This window comes from Staurois parvus, unplaced genomic scaffold (assembly GCF_062004578.1).
Source record: "Staurois parvus isolate SC_StPar_1 unplaced genomic scaffold, SC_StPar_1.0 ptg000012l, whole genome shotgun sequence".
Classification (NCBI taxonomy): Eukaryota; Metazoa; Chordata; class Amphibia; order Anura; family Ranidae; genus Staurois; species Staurois parvus.
In genome coordinates this window covers 8,457,827-8,477,362 of record NW_028317808.1, presented here as the reverse complement: position 1 = coordinate 8,477,362, position 19,536 = coordinate 8,457,827, and the positions used below count along the sequence as shown (strand labels likewise).

Genomic DNA, 19,536 nt, shown 5'->3' with positions numbered 1-19,536 from the left:
ATCAAGGATAGAAGACATATAATCAAAAAAGAAACAATCATGAGCTGTGACCAGGAAAGAAAAGAACATTCTTGTCCACAAATTTTTTGTCTGTAGCAATGTGTGAAATTGAAGGCTTGGTTAGTCTAATTTTGAAATCAATGGGGCACCATTGGATTGTAAAACTCATTAAATTTCCAATTTTCTAAAGAAAATGTGTTTGGAATTCGACCCATATATGGCCTGCATAAGCAGCCTTTCCTGAAGGTAACAAGGAATGGCCAATACTGTATATCTAGGAGTCCATACAGTCATGGCCGAAATTGTTGGCACCCTTGATATTTTTCCTGAAAATCAAGTATTTCACACAAAAAAGGTATTGCATTAACACATGTTTTGCTATACACATGTTTATTCCCTTTGTATGTATTGGAACAAATATAAAACAGAGGCAGAAAAGCAAATATGACATAATGTCACACAAAACCCCAAAAATGGGCTGGACAAAAGTATTGGCACCCTTAACTTAATATTTGGTTGCACACCCTTTGGAAAACATAACTGAAATCAGTCGCTTCCTATAACCATCAATAAGCTTCTGACACCTCTCACCCGGAATTTTGGACCACTCTTCCTTTGCAAACAGCTCCAGGTCTCTCTTATTGGAAGGACACCTTTTCCCAACAGCAATTTTAAGATCTCTCCACAGGTGTTCAATGGGATTTAGATCTGGGCTCATTGCTGGCCACTTCAGAACTCTCCAGCGCTTCTTTGCCATCCATTTCTGAGTGCTTTTTGACGTATGTTTGGGGTCATTGTCCTGCTGGAAGACCCAGGATCTTGGACGCAAACCCAGCTTTCTGACACTGGGCCCTACAGTGCGACCCAAAATCCTTTGGTAATCCTCAGATTTCATGATGCCTTGCACACAGTCAAGGCACCCAGTGCCAGAGGCAGCAAAACAACCCCAAAACATCATTGAACCTCCACCATATTTTACCGTAGGTACTGTGTTTTGTTCTTTGTAGGCCTCATTCCGTTTTCGGTAAACAGTAGAATGATGTGCTTTACCGAAAAGCTCTATCTTGGTCTCATCTGTCCACAAGACGTTTTCCCAGAAGGCTTTTGGCTTACTCAAGTACATTTTGGCAAACTGTAGTCTTGCTTTTTTATGTCTCTGTGTCAGCAGTGGGGTCCTCCTGGGTCTCCTGCCATAGCGTTTCATTTCATTTAAATGTCGACGGATAGTTCGCGCTGACACTGATGCTCCCTGAGCCTGCAGGACAGCTTGAATGTCTTTGGAACATGTTTGGGGCTGCTTATCCACCATCCGGACTATTCTGCGTTGCAATCTTTCATCAATTTTCCTCATCCGTCCACGACCAGGGAGATTAGCTACAGTGCCATGGGTTGCAAACTTCTTGATAATGTTGCGCACTGTGGACAAAGGCAAATCTAGTTCTCTGGAGATGGACTTGTAACCTTGAGATTGTTGATATTTTGCCACAATTTTGGTTCTCAGGTCCTCAGACAGTTCTCGTCTCCTCTTTCTGTTGTCCATGCTTAGTGTGGCACAGACAGACACACAATGCAAAGGTTAAGTGAACGTCTCTCCTTTTTATCTGCTTTCAGGTGTGATTTCTATATTGCCCACACCTGTTACTTGCCCCAGGTGAGTTTACAGGAGCATCACATGCTTGTAACATTCTTATTTATCCGCAGTTGTGAAAGGGTGCCAATACTTTTGTCCAGCCCATTTTTGGAGGTTTGTGTGACATTATGTCGAATTTGCTTTCTTTCCTCCCTTTTTTTGTTTTGTCCCAATACACACAAAGGGAATAAACATGTGTATAGCAAAACATGTGTTAATGCAATACGTTTCGTGAGAAATACATGATTTCCTGGAGAAATATCAAGGGTGCCAACAATTTCGGCCATGACTGTATAATATCCTCTGGCATTTAGGACTTGCACACCCAAGAGTCCCCAGCAAAGTCTTTACTCGCAATGGCCCAGAAGCTGACTGCCACCCAGCATTCACAGTGAGGCCAAAAACTAAATTTAGCCTAACAACCTAACTAAAGGAGGGTGCCACATTCAGAACTCAAATATTTTTCATCTCTACATACATACAACCCCTACCCCCCCCCCCCCTCATTTTCCATTGGCATTAGGCGGACATCTGGACAGTTGGATCTCATATCTGTATGTTACTCACACAGGAGGTGTTTTTCAAAGGAATTTCTCAGCAAAATAACAAAATACAGCATGGAGACATGGATGGATGGGGGAGTTCCCTTTTGAATATTAAAAATTAATTAAATAGTGTTCAGATGCAGTGCAGCTTTAAAGTGGTTGTAAACCCTTACATATACCCAGTAAAGTAACTGGTCTCATGTGATGCACAGAGACAGGTACAACTCATGTATTTGTTTCATCAATCTGCAGTCTTCTCTTCTCTACATCATTTCAAAGTGCTGAATTATTATTTATTATTACAGTTACTTATATTGAACATTCACATCAGTCCCTAACCTTCAAGGAGCATACAATCTAAGGTCCCTAACTCATATTCATACATATCCATACTAGGGCCAATTTAGACAGAAACCAATAAACCTACCAGCATGTCTTTGGAGAGTGGGAGGAAACCCACGCAGGCACAGGGAGAACATACAAACTCCAGGCAGGTGGTGCCGTGGTTGGGATTTGAATCAACGACTCTAGTACTGCCAGGCAGAAGTGCTAACCATTTAGCCACTGTGCTGCTGAATTTTTAAAGCTTGCCTGAGAAAAAAGGGGCTGGAGAGCTGAAACTACACATTGCAGACCTCGGTGAGGTGAGCTCTGACAGCTGATTGAAGGAAAGAGATACACCGCACTCAGGAGCAGCGCTGAGGGTGTCAATCTGCTGGAGGTCCCTCCCCTGTCACCATTTTTCTCTTGGTGTTAGAAAAACTTGTCAGACGTGACTCATGCTGATAGCAGAGGAACGAAGCAGCAGACAGAAATGACACTTAATGCTCTGGATTGGCGACAAGTACACACTATTGAGGGATATGCTTTGTTTATATAATATATTTTATAGGTTTACAACCACTTTAACTGACATTGGACAACAGGATACAGTTATTTTCATAGAAGTATGAATACATTGCCAAATGTTTTTTTAAATACAGTGCCTTAAAAATGTATTCATACCCGTTGAAATTTTCACATTTTGTCATGCTGAGCAAACTGTTGGCGCTATATAAATCCTGTATAATAATAATAATATTAATAATGTTACAACCAAAAAGTAAATGTATTTTATTGGGATTTTATGTGATAGACCAGCACAAAGTGGCACATAATTGTGAAGTGGAAGGAAAATGACAAATGGTTTTTAACATTCAATAAAATCTAGTGGAACCTATTGCCTTCAGAAGTCACCTAATTAGTAAATAGTCCATCTGTGTGTAATTTAATCTCAGTATAAATACAGCTGTTCTGTAAAAAACCTCTGAGGGCTTCACAGAACATTGGTTAACAAACAGCATCGTGAAGGCCAAGGAACACACTAGACAGGTCAGGGATAAAATTGTGGAGATGTTTAAAGCATGGTTAGGTTTTAAAAAATATCCCAAGCTTTCTAACATCTCAAGGAGCACTGTTCAATCCATCATCCGAAAATGGAAAGAGCATGGCACAACTGCAAACCTACCAAGACATGGCCATCCACCTAAACTGACAGGCCGGGCAAAGAGAACATTAATCAGAGAAGCAGCCAAGAGGCCCATGGTAACTCCGGAGGAGCTACAGGTGGGAGAATCTGTCCACAGGACAACTTTAGTTGTGAACTCCACATATATGGCCTTTATGGAAAAGTGGCAAGAAGAAAGCCATTGTTGAAAAAAAGCCATAAGAAGTCTCATTTGCAGTTTGCGAAAAGCCATGTGGGGGACTTTGCTTTGGTCAGATGAGACCAAAATTGGACTTTTTGGCCTAAAAGCAAAACGCTATGTGTGGCGGGAAACTAAACACTGCACATCACCCTCAACACACCATCCCTACCGTGAAACATGGTGGTGGCAGCATCATGTTGTGGGGATGCTTTTCTTCAGCAGGGACAGAGAAGCTGGTCAGAGTTGATTAGAAGATGGATGGAGCCAAATACAGGGCAATCTTAGAAGAAAACCTGTGAGAGTCTGCAAAAGACTTGAGACTGGGGCGGAGGTTTTCCTTCCATCAGAACAACGAACATAAACATATATCAAGAGCTACAATGGAATGGTTTAGATCAAAGCATATTCATGTGTTAGAATGGCCCAGTCAAAGTCCAGCCTAAATCCAATTGAGAATCTGTGGCAAGACTTGCTGTTCAGATGCTCTCCATCCAATCTGACAGAGCTTGAGCTATTTTGCAAAGAAGAATGGGCAAACATTTTACTCTCTATATGTGCAAAGCTGGTAGAGACATCCCCAAAAAAACTTGCAGCTTTAATTGCATCAAAAGGTGGTTCTACAAAGTATTGACTCACAGGAGCTGTATACAAATGCACACCACACTTTTCAGATATTTATTTGTAAAAAAGTTTGAAAACCACTTATTTTCCTTCCACTTCTCAATTATGTGCCACTTTGTGTATACAAGTGCCTTTGTTGGTCTATTACAAAAAATCCCAATAAAATAAATGTATGTTTTTGGTTGTAACATGACAAAATGTGGAAAATTTCTGTATGTTTTTGGTTGTAACATGACAAAATGTGGAAAATTTCAAGGGGTATGAATACTTTTTCAAGGCACTGTAATTAGATGTACAGAAACCTTTACATACATGCCAGAGAGCGGTATTCATAGCTGCTATAATTGCATTATAGGTGCACTAATCCTTGAAAAAGAAGCTGTTACCTATGGCAGGATTCTGAAGTGCTGTTGCTTGCACATTCCAGCCTCAGCCAAACATGTATTCAAGTTTTGTTAGAATGGGGATGACTTAGAACCTCTGTTAGGTTTTATTGTTGTGTGTGGTCTTGTTAGGGAAACATACCCTCAATTCTAACCCAAAAAGCATCAGGGACCACCACACACTAATTGTGGCTTTCTGCTCCCTCGCCTCTCTTTTGGTCCTTTAAGGTCATACATCACATTATGTGGGCAACTGGGAGTCCAGAAGAGCAGGATGGGAAAGACAGAGCATGACTTAACAGATCTGGTTGTTGTTTTGCACTATAAAACAACCAAAGTTTTCAGGCTACCAATTATGTTAGGTAACTGCTTGTAGGTGCCTACAGAAAGATCCTACTCCTGTTTCATAACCCTGGTGAAGGATATGTAATGCATTGAAAGTACATTTACCGATGTTCATTTTGGTATAACGCTTATACCAGATTTTGTGAAGAGTGCTTTGATTTTATGTCATGTGTCTTGTTTTGCATCTCACAGGCCATACAGTAGAAAAATGATGAAGGAAGGGGACGTCATGATAGGATCCCAGGTTGCCAGGTAAATTTCCACTCATAGGAAAAAGGATATGATTCTATTTTTTAAAGTGTGAACAGTAAGTGGGTCCCTTTTTGTACTATTACATATTGGAATTTTGAGGTTGAAGCCTGTTTTTTCCTTGCATAGCCCCTGTTCATTTCTAGATTCCTATTAACCTCTGATCAATGAAAATATATTATACTGTTGCTGCTCACGTAACACATATTTGCAGTATCAAAAAGGTGGGCTGTAACACTCATACACTGCTCACTGCATGCTCCCAGCACAGAGACCAAGCTGTCAAAGATGGGTTCCACACCCACTAACTATCAGTACCTGGCAAGACAGACTCCCGTTCATGTGACCACTTTAACAGTCAATCACATTGGTCACATGATCTTTGATTCTTTCTGCCCCTGGGCATACAGACCCTGTTAAACTGACACTGGTGCAAGGTAGCAAGAGGTTAAAGAGCTTATCTTAGCATTGCAGGGGCTATCAGAATCACCTGTCAAGATGGTTGTTAGCCTGGACAGCCTTATGCAGGCCATAGATGGGTCGAAAATCGGCCGATTTTTCTTTTAAAAAAAACGAACAATCGGTCGTTCAAGTGGCCGACGTTACCACCAATGGTAAAAAAAAATCGGCCGATTTTCATCCCGTCTACAGCTGGCAAAAAGTGTCCCTGCAGAGAGCTCTGCTATTTCTTTGACAGTTCTCTGACAGTTCCTTGACATTTACAGCGGTTGCAACATTGTATCTATTTGTTTCCATTTAGGATACAGATGTTTTTATTCAGAAACAAATAGATACAATGTTGCAACCGCTGTAAATGTCAAGGAACTGTCAGAGAACTGTCAAAGAAATAGCGGAGCTCTCTGCAGAGAAACTTTTTGCTGGACTGGAATTCCTCTTATTTTCATCCTACTTCTTCTTCTTCTTCTTCTTTTTCATCCTCATCCTCTTCTTCTTCTTCTTCATCCTCATCCTTCTTCTTCTTCTTCATCATCCTCACCCTCTTCTTCTTCTTCATCCTCATCCTCTTCTTCTTCATCATCCTCTTCTTCTTCTTCATCCTCATCCTCTTCTTCTTCTTCTTCTTCTTCATCCTCATCCTCTTCATCATCCTCATCCTCTTCTTCATCCTCTTCTTCTTCGTCTTCATCCTCATCCTCTTATTATTATTCATCCTCATCTTCTTCTTTTTCTTCATCCTCATCCTCTTCTTCTTCTTCGTCCTCATCCTCTTCTTCTTCATCCTCATTCTCTTCTTCTTCTTCATTCTCATCCTCTTCTTCTTCTTCTTCTTCTTCTTCATCTTCATCCTCTTCTTCTTCTTCATCCTCATCCTCTTCTTCTTTATCCTCATCCTCTTCTTCTTCTTCATCCTCTTCTTCTTATTATTCATCCTCATCCTCTTCTTCTTCATCCTCATCCTCTTTTTCTTCTTCTTCCTCATCCTCTTCTTCTTCTTCCTCATCCTCTTCTTCTTCTTCTTCTTCATCCTCATCCTCATCTTCTTCTTCTTCCTCATCCTCTTCTTCTTCCTCTTCTTCTTCTTCATCCTCTTCTTCATCCTCTTCCTCTTCTTCTTTTTCTTCTTTTTGTCTTCCTCTTGCAGGTCACTGCTCATGCGCAGATTTTTTATCGGTAAAAAATCGGCCGATTAGCCCATTATTGCCGCGAAAATCGGCCGATCGGCCGATTTTTTTCCAACTTTACCAAAAAAAAAAAAACGGCCAAAATCCGAAAAACGGCCGAACAAATAGCCCACTAACGATCCGAAAATCGGCTGATTTTATTTTCGGCCCGAAAAATCGGCCGATTTTCGACCCATCTATGGCCTGCATTAATTAGGTCTGGTTCACACCCATGCGTTTTTTTTTTTTTAGTGCTTTTTGCAGAAATGCACTACAGTTCATCTAACATGGTTTCCTTTGGGACACGTTCACATCTATGTGTATTTCAGCCGCTGCGATTTTGGAAAGGGTCAAGGATGTTTTTTAATGCAAAATGGTGAGATTTTGGTTCAATAGTCTTCAATGTAGATACTACAGGAAATGCATATAGTGCATTTTTTTATGGTTTTTAATGTGTCCTATAACAAATTGGCCAAAAAAAAACATAAACGCAAAAAGCATCATAAAACGCATGTGCAAAAATGCAAATGTCATCACAAAACGCACTGCAGAAATGTATCAAACACAAACTGCACAGGTCTGAATCAGGTCCTAGGCCTGACTGACACCAGATGCAGTCCAGTGTATTTGTATTCTGCATCAAAAATGCTTTCAGTGTTTTCCATGCTACATTTTTTTTCATATGCAAAACATCTGTGCAAAACTCATTGAAAATGCATGTAGACGCACAAGAAACACACTGAAATACACAAGTCCTGAATTGAGATAAAGAGAAACAAGAGGGGGGTAAAATGCACCGGAGTACATCAAAAACATATTAACCACTTGCTGACTGCTTCATAACAGATGTACTGCTACAGGGCGGGCACACTGTGCAAAATCACATATGTGTGTGTGTATATGTATGTGTGTGTGTGTGTATATATGTATATATATATATATATATGTATATATATATATATATATATATATATGTATATATATATATATATATATATATATATATATATATATACACACACCGTGATTTAGCATTTCCGGGTAGGGAGAATACCGCCCACACATGTCAGTGGCAGTTAGTTCCCACTAAGTGTCAGAATGCCCGCCACAGTTCAGCTATAAGTTGCTGATTGCCACCATTACTAATATAAAAAAAACAAATAACAAAATTCCAGTGTGTATATATACCGCCATTTGTAGGTGCTATAACTTTCATGTAAACCAATTAATATACACTTATTGGGATTTTTTTTTTTCATGTGAGAAACCATATTAACCACTTCCCACCCAACTTATAGTAATATGACTGCCGGGTGAACCTCTCGTCCCTCCGGCAAGATGTCATATGATGTCCTTCCCGGATCACGCATTGTGTGTGCCCGCAGGGCCTTGCTGTGGCGAGATCTGTCACCAGCTGTGTACCTCGGACACGGCCGATGACAGATCTGTGTACTGGCCCCGTTTCCAGTACCATGTGACCCATCACAGTAGGTCGCATGACAGTTGTATACAATGGATGGCTTCCTTTCATGCCATCCATTGTATACAAGTGTGTCTAGCTGTGAATGGTCACAGTGATCACATGTACAGGCTGGGCCAGTCACAGCCCATCTGTGTCATGTGATTGGCCATGGCCAATCACAGCTAATCACAACAAAAGCACTGAATGAATCCATTTTATTCAGTTAAATGCTTGCTTATAGCAAATAAATTCTTTATAAGCAATCAATTGTGTAAGAAAAAAAAAATCCTGATCACTTCCCCAAAGTAGTACAATGTTGCTATGATAACATTCTACTACTTTGGTCATAGTATAATATGAAAACAAAAATCTTAAAAGAGAAAAAAAAGTAATACAAAATTTAAATAAAATTAACTTTTTTTTTCGTATCAGCACCAGTCAGTGTCCCTGAACACCGGCACACCAGTTATATGATGACGCTGTACCGCACTGGTGACAGTATGTAAAAAAAAATTGGGAAAATAATTTTTCATTTCTTCATTTTCAAAAAAATTACAACTTCAAAAAACTCACCATGCCTCTTATGAAATACAGTTGCAAGAAAAAGTATGTGAACCCCTTGGGATTATGTGGAGTTTTGCATGAATTGGGCATAAAACGTGCTCTGAACGTCATCTAAGTCACAACAATAGAAGAACACAGTCTGCTGAACATAATACTACACAAACATTAGATGTTGCCATGGTTTAATTGCACATAACATGTAAACATTCACAGTGCAGGGAGGAAAAAGTATGTGAACCTTTGGACTTAATAACTGGTTGACCCTCCTTTGGCAGCAATAACCTCAACCAAACGTTTCCTGTAGTTGCAGATCAGACCTGCACAACGATCTGGAGTAATTTTGGATCACTCCTCTTCACAAAACTGTTTCAGTGTAGCAATATTCGTGGGATGTCTGGTGTGAATCGCTCTCTTAAGGTCATGCCCCAGCATTTAAATCGGGTTGAGGTCAGGACTCTGACTGGGCTGTTGCAGCCATTGTTTTGTTGAATTATTTGTATGCTTTGGGTCATTGTCCTGTTGCATCACCCATCCTCTGCAGTGCTTCAGTTGGCGGACAGATGGTCGTACGTTTTCCCATCAATGAAAACAATACGTCCAGGCAGCAAAGCAGCCCCAAGGCAGCAAAGCAGCCCCAAACCATGATGTTCCCTCCGCCATGTTTTACAGTGGGGATGAGGTTTTGATGTTGGTGTGCTGTGCCTTTTTTTCTCCACACATAGTGTTGTGTGTTCTTCCCAAACAACTCAATCTTGGTTTCATCTGTCCACAGTATATTTTGCCAGTAGTGCTGTGGAACATCCAGGTGCTCTTTTGCAAACTTCAAACGTGCTGCAATATTCTTTTTGGACAGCAATGGCTTCCTCCGTGGTGTCCTCCCATTTACTCCATTCTTGTTTAATGTTTTCCTTATTGTAGATGTGTCAACAAAAATGTTAGCACGTGCCAGAGATTTCTGTAGGTCTTTAGCTGACACTCTGGGATTCTTCTTTACCTCATGCAGCATTCTGCGCTGTGCTCTTGCAGTCATTTTTACAGGACGACCACGCCTAGGGAGAGTAGCAACAGTGCTAAACTTTCTCCATTTGTAGACAGACTGTCTTACCATGGACACATGAACATCAAGGCTTTTGGAGATACTTTTGTAACCCTTTCCAGCTTCATGCAAGTCAACAATTCTTGATCGTAGGTCTTCTGAGAGCTCATTTCTGAGAGCTCATTTCTGCGAGGCATGGTTCACATCAGACAATGCTTCTTGAAACCAGTAAACCCAAAACAGGTGTGTGTTTTTTAAGGGCAGGACAGCTGTCAGCAACACATCCAATATCATCACACTGATTGGAGTCAAGGTTGGCTCACTCCTGGCTCTAATTAGCTCTGGGAGAAGTCATTAAGCTAGGGCCTCACATACTTTTTCCTCCCTGCACTGTGAATGTTTACATGTTATGTGCAATTAAACCATGGCAACATCTAATGTTTGTGTAGTATTATGTTCAGCAGACTGTGTTCTTCTATTGTTGTGACTTAGATGACGTTCAGAGCACATTTTATGCCCAATTCATGCAAAACTCCACGTAATCCCAAGGGGTTCACATACTTTTTCTTGCAACTGTACATTGGACTGTCTACTTTGCAAAAAGGGGTCATTTGGGGGATATCTGTACTGTTCTGACATTTTTGGGCATCAAGAAATTAGATTGGCTGTCAGTACTTAAGGATTGAGCAATTTTCAGATATATACCATAGTTTGTGAACTCTATAACTTTCCTACAGACTAAATAATAAACACTGATTTGGGTTATTTTTTTCACCAAAGAAATGTAGCAGAAGACATCTTGGCCTAAATTTATGAAGAACAATTATTTATTTGCAAACTGTTATAACAAACAATGAAATGTGTTTTTTTTTTTGTTTTTTTGGGGGGGGGGGGTTTTCAAAATTTTCAGTCTTTTTTTGTTAATTTAGCAAAAAATAAAAACCTTTGTGGTGAATAAAGACCACCAAAAGAAAGCTCTAGTTGTGTGAAAAAAATGATAAAATTTTAGTTTGGGTACAGTGTTGTAGGACCGCGCAATTGTCATTCAAAATGTGAGAGCGCTGAAACCTGAAAATTGGCCTGGGCAGGAAAGGGGTAAAAGTGCCCGGTATTGAAGTGGTTAACTGGGAAAGAATTTCTGACTATTCTGATGGCTGTCCCCTTTCCCACACTGTCTTCATGGGGAACCATCAGGAAGTCACCATTATAGACTGCTAGTGCCAGTTAGTGTCAGAATGCCCGCTTCAGTTCCGCTATAAGTCGCTGATCGCCACCATTACTGGTATAAATAAATAAATTCCAGTATATATACCCCCAATTGTAGACGCTATAACTTTCATGTAAACCAATTTAATATATACTCACTGGGATTTTTTTTTACCAAAGACATATAGCAGAATTAATTTAGGACTAAATTCATGAAGAAAGTTTTTTTAAAATGTTTTTATTGTATATGTATTATGGTAAAAAGTCCAAAATATTGTGTTTTTTTTGTTTTTGCTTAAAGCACAAAAAAATCAGGTGCTCAAATATCACCAAATGAAAGCTCTATTTGTTGAAAAAAAATTACATAAATTTAATTTATGTACACAATTGTCAAGTAAAGTAACTCAGCGCAGCGTAAATTTTCCAGAAGGGCGTTAACAAAAAAAAAGCATCAAACGTGTAAACATACATACAGAAATGCATCTAGAGTGAAGTAATTGTAGTCTGAACCAGCCCATACTGTGTCTCACCTTCAGTTGACATACAAGCATGCTTCAGGTGGCTTTAGACCTCCTGACACTTGACCAAAAGGTCAGAGAAAATAAAACTAAATGGAAGGAAAACCTAAATATCTAATAAATTAGGCTGTACACTGCATCAGAGCTTTTACTCCACTAGGAGGCACATACAATGGATATTTTCTTTTATTACTAGTAACAGAAAACATCATGGTGTTGAGTGGGTGGGGGGAATAAAGCAAACCTGTTTCTTTCCCCTGGAATGACAAAACAAAGGTTGACTATTATTAATTTTGTTGTGCCTCCATTTAGTATGCATCTCTATTGTTTTGTGGTCTGTAGGGTAACAGAGAGTAAAAATCCTGAGTTCCCAGTGGGAGGATATTGTGTTTCAAATGCTGGATGGACCACGCACTTCATTTCTGATGGCAAAGGACTACATGCATTACCCTCCACCTGGCCTGAATCTCTACCTAAATCACTAGCACTTGGAGCTGCAGGCATGCCTGGGTGAGTTGTACAGACAAAATCTCCAAAGTACTTTTTTATTTGTTGTTTAATTTTCAGCATGGAAACCACAACCACTTGGCCTGATTGCAGATCATATTGGAGACTAACATTGCTTTTGGAGTGTTGTCCAAAATGAAAGAAAATTCCATATTGAGAGGTAAAGAGGTCTTCTGGTGCACCAAACTCATAATGAGTCCAATATTCTGCTGTTTCAGCATAAACCTAGGGTTGAGAAGGATGTGAATGTTGATGAAATGGATGGGAAAGAAATGGCCAGAGATGTTATAGTGGGATGTCCATGTCCAGTCCTATCTTGTCATAACGTATTTTTAGCCAGCTTCTGCTTCTTTTCTGGTTATATGCATAGGACAATTGAGGAAAGGTGAGTCCTGACACTGACTTATCCTGTGGGAAACCATAGTAATTGGGGAAGAATTTCTGACTATTCTAATAGCTTTGTCCCCCCACTGTCTTCATAGGGAGCCATCAGAAAGTCACCACTATACAGTGTTCCTGATCCATCAGAAACTGGCCAGGTCAGGATTCTACTCCCTCCTCTTTGGAATATCCCCCACCCCACTAAATTCAGAAGGTTCATTCTGGCACAGTACTGCAGGAACAACCTGGAGGTGGAGTCTCCTGTTTTCCAGCTATTGCTGCTTGCTGTGTGGGAGGCCTGGAGATGCGACCGGTCTTAAAGATCCCATCTGCGTGCCTGGAACAGGGTAGTTTGAGCAGAGAAAAAGCAAATGTGTGCTGAGGTAGGCTCGGCTGGCAGTATTTCATGTCATGGATTAGTTGCTGCTCCCTGTCCACCACCAGAGCATAGGAAGTAGGGGAATAAGACTGGAGCAGGCTGAAATTGAGTAAGGAAATAACATTGCCATTACCATCAATGCATTTGGGGGTTGGGGAGGGGGGTTAGCTTTTAGCTTTCACTGCCACTGACCACCAATTGAGTGGGGGGGGGGCAGTGGCAGTGAAAGTCAAAAGTTAACCCCCCATCCCCCCACACACACCTTGCATTGGTCCTCATTGTAACCCACCACCCCTTCTGTATTTGTGGTCATGGGTACAGAAGTTGACCCCATCCCCCTCATTGGTGGTCATGGTAGGAGTTAAATTTCAATGCCTTTTACCACCAATGTAGGGGGAGAGTGGTTAGTAATACTAACACCACTGCTGGGGATTATTATTGCATCCACGGACACCAATGCTAGGGTTTTTTATTGCATCTACTGACACCAATGCTGGGAGTTATTAATGAGTCCAGTGACATCAATGCTGGGAGTTATTACTGCATGCACTGACAGATGTGCTGGGAGTTACTATTGTGTGCAATGACACTTGTGCTGGGAGTTATTTATTGCGTCCACTGACATTTATGCTGGGAGTTATTTATTGCATCCACTGACATTATGCTGGGAGTTATTACTGTCCAGTGACATAAATGCTGGGGGTTATTACTGCGTGCACTGACACCAATGCTGGGGTTTCTATTGCATGCAGTTACACAAGTGCTGGGGATTATTGCACCTGCTGCTGGGAGTTATTTATTGCATCCACTGACATTGTGCTGGGAGTTATTACTGTCCAGTGACATAAATGCTGGGGGGTTTTATGGCGTGCACTGACACCAATGAAGGGGTTTCTATTGCATGCAGTAACACAAGTCCTGGGGATTATTGCATCTGCTGACACTTATGCTGGGGGTTATTCATGCATCCACTGACATCTGTGCTGGGGGTTATTATTGTTTTTCACTGACACCAATGCTGGGGGGGGGGTTTCTTGCGTCTGGGGGGGTGCAATTTGACATCTTTGCTCTGGGCACTGGTTGACCCTGTTCCGCTGCTGCTTGTACACATGATCTTTAGCTTGTATAAAACAGTGTGTACAGCAAGTTTCTACAAAGCATTTGCAAAGCTTTAAGACAGATTCAAGTATCTTTGTTAAGGCACTTATCAAGTCCAGAGGTAGAGGAGCTGACTGTTGCACTATAAACTGCTAGCAGGCTTCAGTAAACTCCAGCATTCCTTGCTGTTTAAAACAAGCTGCTAGCAGGCTTTTACCAATGTGACGTTTAGCACTTCCATTAGGATTTATGTTTAAAGCAAGCTTCAGTTCCAGAAAGAAGAAGATGTTAAAGACCTCAGCAAAGCTGTTCGAACTTGTTTAAACAATTTTGCAAATACTTTGTAATTGCTTGCTATACACACTTATCTTTTAATACTCTGAAGATTGTATGTACAAGGACTTGAGTAAGTAGCCATGTGAAAAAATGAAGTCATCAGCCAGAATTTACCCAATGACTTGACTTTGGTTAAGTAAAATATAATCTATAATCTGTTGTTGTACTTTGCACTATCCCCTTGCTTTCTTATCTGTCTCATTTAATAAGTTGTCACAACAATTTAAACCTTTAAACTGGGTTCACACTGTTGTGCATTAACACGTGTTGGTGGCTCTGCTGCTCAACTATGTAAACTCTAAAGAAATTTTATGGATGTTTTGGACATACTTGTAGGACAAGCTCACTATAGGTTGTAAATTTCAGTGTTGGATGATGAAGTTTGGTCAGCTTTTATGTATGTAAAATCTTTATACCAAAAGGGGTTGCTGTTACTGCTTATAACATATTAGCTGGAGTTTGGCTTCAATTTGTTCAGTGTATCTAAATCTGCTAGTCCTTCTGACAATGCTGCAGTCCAAATATGCCCCCTGTGCTCCTTCATCCAGAGTGGGGGCATTCTAATACAGGAGGTGTGTTACTGGCCAGATCACCAGGTGAAAACAGCCTAAAAAGAACAAATGCAACCGACACATCTAATGATTGATAGGCTGCAATATATTACATTTTTGGTTTTGGGAATAATAACACTTTAAGTGGCAAAAAAGAAATGACCTCTAGTCATGTGTACTAAATGAGCAGATTGCTACTTTATATTGTACAATTCATAATATTCTTTATGCCAGATAGTACAGATAGCATTATACTTTCAGCTGGCTGCAGCTATGAAAGTTGGGGCTCACATACAGTACATGAAAACCTTAGGATCTTCTATCCTGTCCCCCTCTCCCCTTGACTATTCACAAAACACCTTGTATTCTGTGAACCATTAACAAAAGACCAGGCATTCTCTGAACCATTAACAAAAGACCAGGCATTCTCTGAATGGCCAAGGACAGAGAGGGGCACATAAGTGTCTCTCCCACCCCCAACAGCACTGATGCCATGTGGTTTCCCTGCAGCTGCTGGCTTCTCCTCTTTTCCCTTCCCACTAGCTTGGGGTGCTGTAGAGGAGTCTTAGGGGGATTTATGTCAATTGGGAAGCAGCTTCTGCAGACACAGTCGCTGCTTTCAGGTTGACATCCGTGTGAATGCTGGTGCATGTCCATAAACTCACACAGTCTGCGTTTGGTGCAGTGCACCCGCACCTACACGGATGTTAGATCGGGAGCAGTGACTGTATCCATGCAGCCACTGCATCCCAATTGACATGAATGGGACTGCCTGCAAAGAGATGCATGAAACACTTGTATATCCCCATGAGCATAAACACAGCCCTATACACATGTACCCCATGTGAACAAGGCCTTAGTAGAAATTTAACAGAAATTTTGTTAGTTATGTTTTTATGTGTTCTAATAATAATGTTGGTGTCCTTTTAGTGAAACCGGTGATTTGGTAAACATTTGTGCAACTATTGCGGGTTCTAAAAAGCTACTACAGGGATTGTACTGGGGGGGGGGGGGGTCAGTCTTTCCCGGGAGGGGATGTACTGGGGGGGGCATACAGGTTGGAGGATTGTACTGGGGACAGACTGTCTGGACGATTCCAATGAGGGATAGTCTGACCTGGCAGGAAGAGGGAAGGATTATACTGGGGGATAGACTGATCTGGGGGGAGGATTGTACTGGGGGGCAAACTGACCTGGGGGGATTATACTGGGGGACAGATTGACATGGGGGGGGGGAGGATTATACTAGAAGACAGTGACCAGGGAGGATTGTACTGGGGGATGCATTGACTTTGTTTTACATAACCACGCCCCGTAGTCCCCTCCTACCATTAACGCAATTTCACCACATCCACTTTTCGTTATGGTGCGCTACATGTGCTGCAATACTCTTCTACTTGGTTTGCCAAAGGTGCCCCAGGTCTTTACAATCCTAGCAATGCTCCTAGTACAATGAAAACCATGCCTTCTCTTCACCATGGTGCACTAAGCACAGCACATTTTATTTAATTTTTTATCAAGCAACGGGGCCCAACTTATGATCTTGCACACAGGCCCACTGTATTCATAAAACTCCCCTGGGCTTCTCAGTATGAAAGCCACAAAGTACAGCACTAGCTCTAGTTTCTGGTGTAAAGAAAATTATGAATTGTACAGAACAGAGCATCTTCTCATTTAATACACTTAAGAAATATTAAAATTGCCTGTGCCATGATTTCTGTTCTATGGCAGCAGATGGCATTATTGTCATGTTTGTGCATTTTTCTGCTATGATAAATTAGCTTGCATCCATTTTAGTACTGTCTTTGTTCTGTTCTCTGGATTTCATTGGATCAAGTTCGTATCATGGGGAAAGTTTTATTTATTTTAAAAGAGCACATATTTTAAATTATTGCAGTATTTACTTTTAGGGCTTGTTCACACCAGAACGGAAAAGGGGCATTCTGTGCGCATTTCCTGAACCACACTCAAACGCCCAGCCCTTACGGTCTGCTATGTATTCTTAATGGCACCCCCAAATGCCTATATAGCAGTTGAAATAAGACATCAGCCAAACAAAGAGTGTATTATTTTCAGTCAGTTGGTTGACTTATGGACTAGAATTGTGAGAAGGGCATTGTTTAGTACTGCAAAACAGGAAGCAGAACCTCACCATGTAATTAAAGCCTCGAACTGCCCCATGTATATGCATTATTAAAATTATGTATAGAAAAATAGTGACGATTATTTTAAAGTAAGTTGATTTCTTTTACATGTATATCGTATTCCTTTGACTGCTAATGACATGTACCACACTTTATGGTTGTCAAAAGATTACAAGAAGCTTTTTTTGGTATTTACAGGTACAGTAGATATGTGATCTGGCCAGCTTCTATGGGCGCTGGGAGTGCAGTTTTAAGGGTTGACATGTCCATTTATTCAACACAAATTTTTTTTCAAACTTTACGTAAAAGTGGGAATCGTAATGTATTTGTGTGAGTGTGTATTTTGTAAAATATAGGTTTGATGAACAGTTGCACAAACATTGTGTCAAAATCTTCAATTATATGTATATTTTACATGGCCTCTGATTTCAGAAAATATATAATGTTGTGGGTATCAAGTAATATTCAGGGCTAAAATGTAAGAACAAAATGCTTTGACAATGAAAGGCAGGACAAAAAAAATACTTGACTTTTTTAAAATAAAATCCTTTAGCCCCAGTTCACATATATGTGGCCGTGCGGGCTGTGTTTTGCGCGGGTACTAGAGCTCATTCATTTGAATGGACTCCCGTGCCCAATGACAGACAGGGAGGAAGTCCCTGCACTTGGTTCCCAGTACGGTTGCGTTTTCCAGTGCGGGCGGCGTGCCGTTAGAACTAATGGCACCCGCCCGTGGGCCCGCATTTCTTTCTGTGGGTGATGTGGCTGCACGGATTTTCATGGGGATCCGCAGCGGCACCACCCACACAGATGTGAACCTAGCCTTAGTGTATATATCCAGGCATTTCCCAAATATACACTTTCAAACCTTCTCCCTCTCAAGGAGTACCCCAGCATATTTTGTTTTACCTTGCTACATGTGTGTTACCTGCGACATCGACACAAGGCTCAGTTCTTATTAAGGTGGGCACTCCTCTAGATCTACATCTTCCAAGATCCCTTTCCTTGCACTCAGTCTATAGGTGGGCGTTTTGGCATCAAGGCAACCACATTGGTGTTCTTGGAAATATATTAATTTATGTATGTAAAGTGGGATAGAGAGATGTTGGGATTGTTGGAGTCTTATAGTCCTGCAGCCAGGAATGACAAAACTGTTGGAATTTCAGTGCAACAGAGACACTGGGGTGAATTTACTAAAGGCAAATAAACTGTGCACCTTGCAAGTGCAGTTGCTCAGAGCTTAGTAAATGATATAAAGCTTCCTTTGACAAAGAATACTCAATCACATGCAAGGAAAAAACATGTTTTCTTGTAATAATTGGATTATAGAAGTCAACAGAGCTCCCTCCCATTTAGTAAGCTTTGGAGCAACTTCACTTGCAAAGTGCACATTTAATTTTTGCTTTAGTAAATGAACCCCATTGTGTCAGTGCAAACAGGAAGTTAGGAGCTCAGTTATTTTTCCCTGACATATACACAGGCTGCCAATGCTAACTACTGTCTTTAAAGTAGTATAAAGGTAAACAAAAAACCCTGAAAGGTAAAGGCATAATGTGCTAGTCTGCACATTATACCAGCACATTAGGAAAGACTTACCTGAGAACAAAACCCTCCAGCCGGGCACTGTCACCACTGCAGAGGCTTCCATCTTCAGCCAGTTCTCCTTCCAGGTTCGTGGGCTGCAGCCACTTGAATGGCCGAGCTGCGATGAGGTCACTCCTGTAGATGCGTCCAGGAGTTACGGCCACGGCACAGAGCTCTGAAGGAACGGCTGATTCTCAGGCTTCCACTTCTAAGACCAAGAACTGAGTGATCAAAGACCACTTATCACTCAGTTCTCAGTCTTCACTGAGCAGAAAGTGGGTGACTGTCAGTCACTATCTTTCTACTGTGCCCCCCCCCCTCCCACTGGAGCGCCGGGCTGTGCATGGAACAGGAGCAATTGGCTCCTGTTGTCAGTGGTTCACTAAGAGGTTGAACCAGCTGCCAGTTTAGGCATTTGGTTGGATCCCGAAATTAACGTTGGGACCTCTTCAGATTCTGGACAGACTCTGTTATGTCAGCAGACAGAAGTCCCACTGTTGGCTGAAAATTGGTCACAGGAGTGCAGGACTAAGTGCACTCCTGTTACCCACAGGAGAAGCAAGGCCAAACGCGCTTACTTACCTTTAATTCTTTGAGACACGGACCATATATACCACTACCCCTGAAAGGGCTGTTGAATTTAACTAGTTTTCCCCAAACAGTACAGAGGCCTTCAGTTACCCAAGCA

At 41.2% G+C, this 19,536-nt stretch overlaps 1 protein-coding gene across 1 annotated transcript in view; it reads left to right on the top strand.

The window, feature by feature from the left end:
• The window catches only part of LOC149473684 (prostaglandin reductase 1-like), a 72,807-nt gene that overhangs the window by 22,385 nt on the left and 30,886 nt on the right, over positions 1-19,536 (top strand). The window contains exons 4-5 of the mRNA XM_089674750.1: positions 5,405-5,464; positions 12,212-12,379. Coding sequence (XP_089530876.1) covers positions 5,405-5,464; positions 12,212-12,379 — 228 coding nt within the window. The remainder of the gene's footprint in view (positions 1-5,404; positions 5,465-12,211; positions 12,380-19,536) is intronic.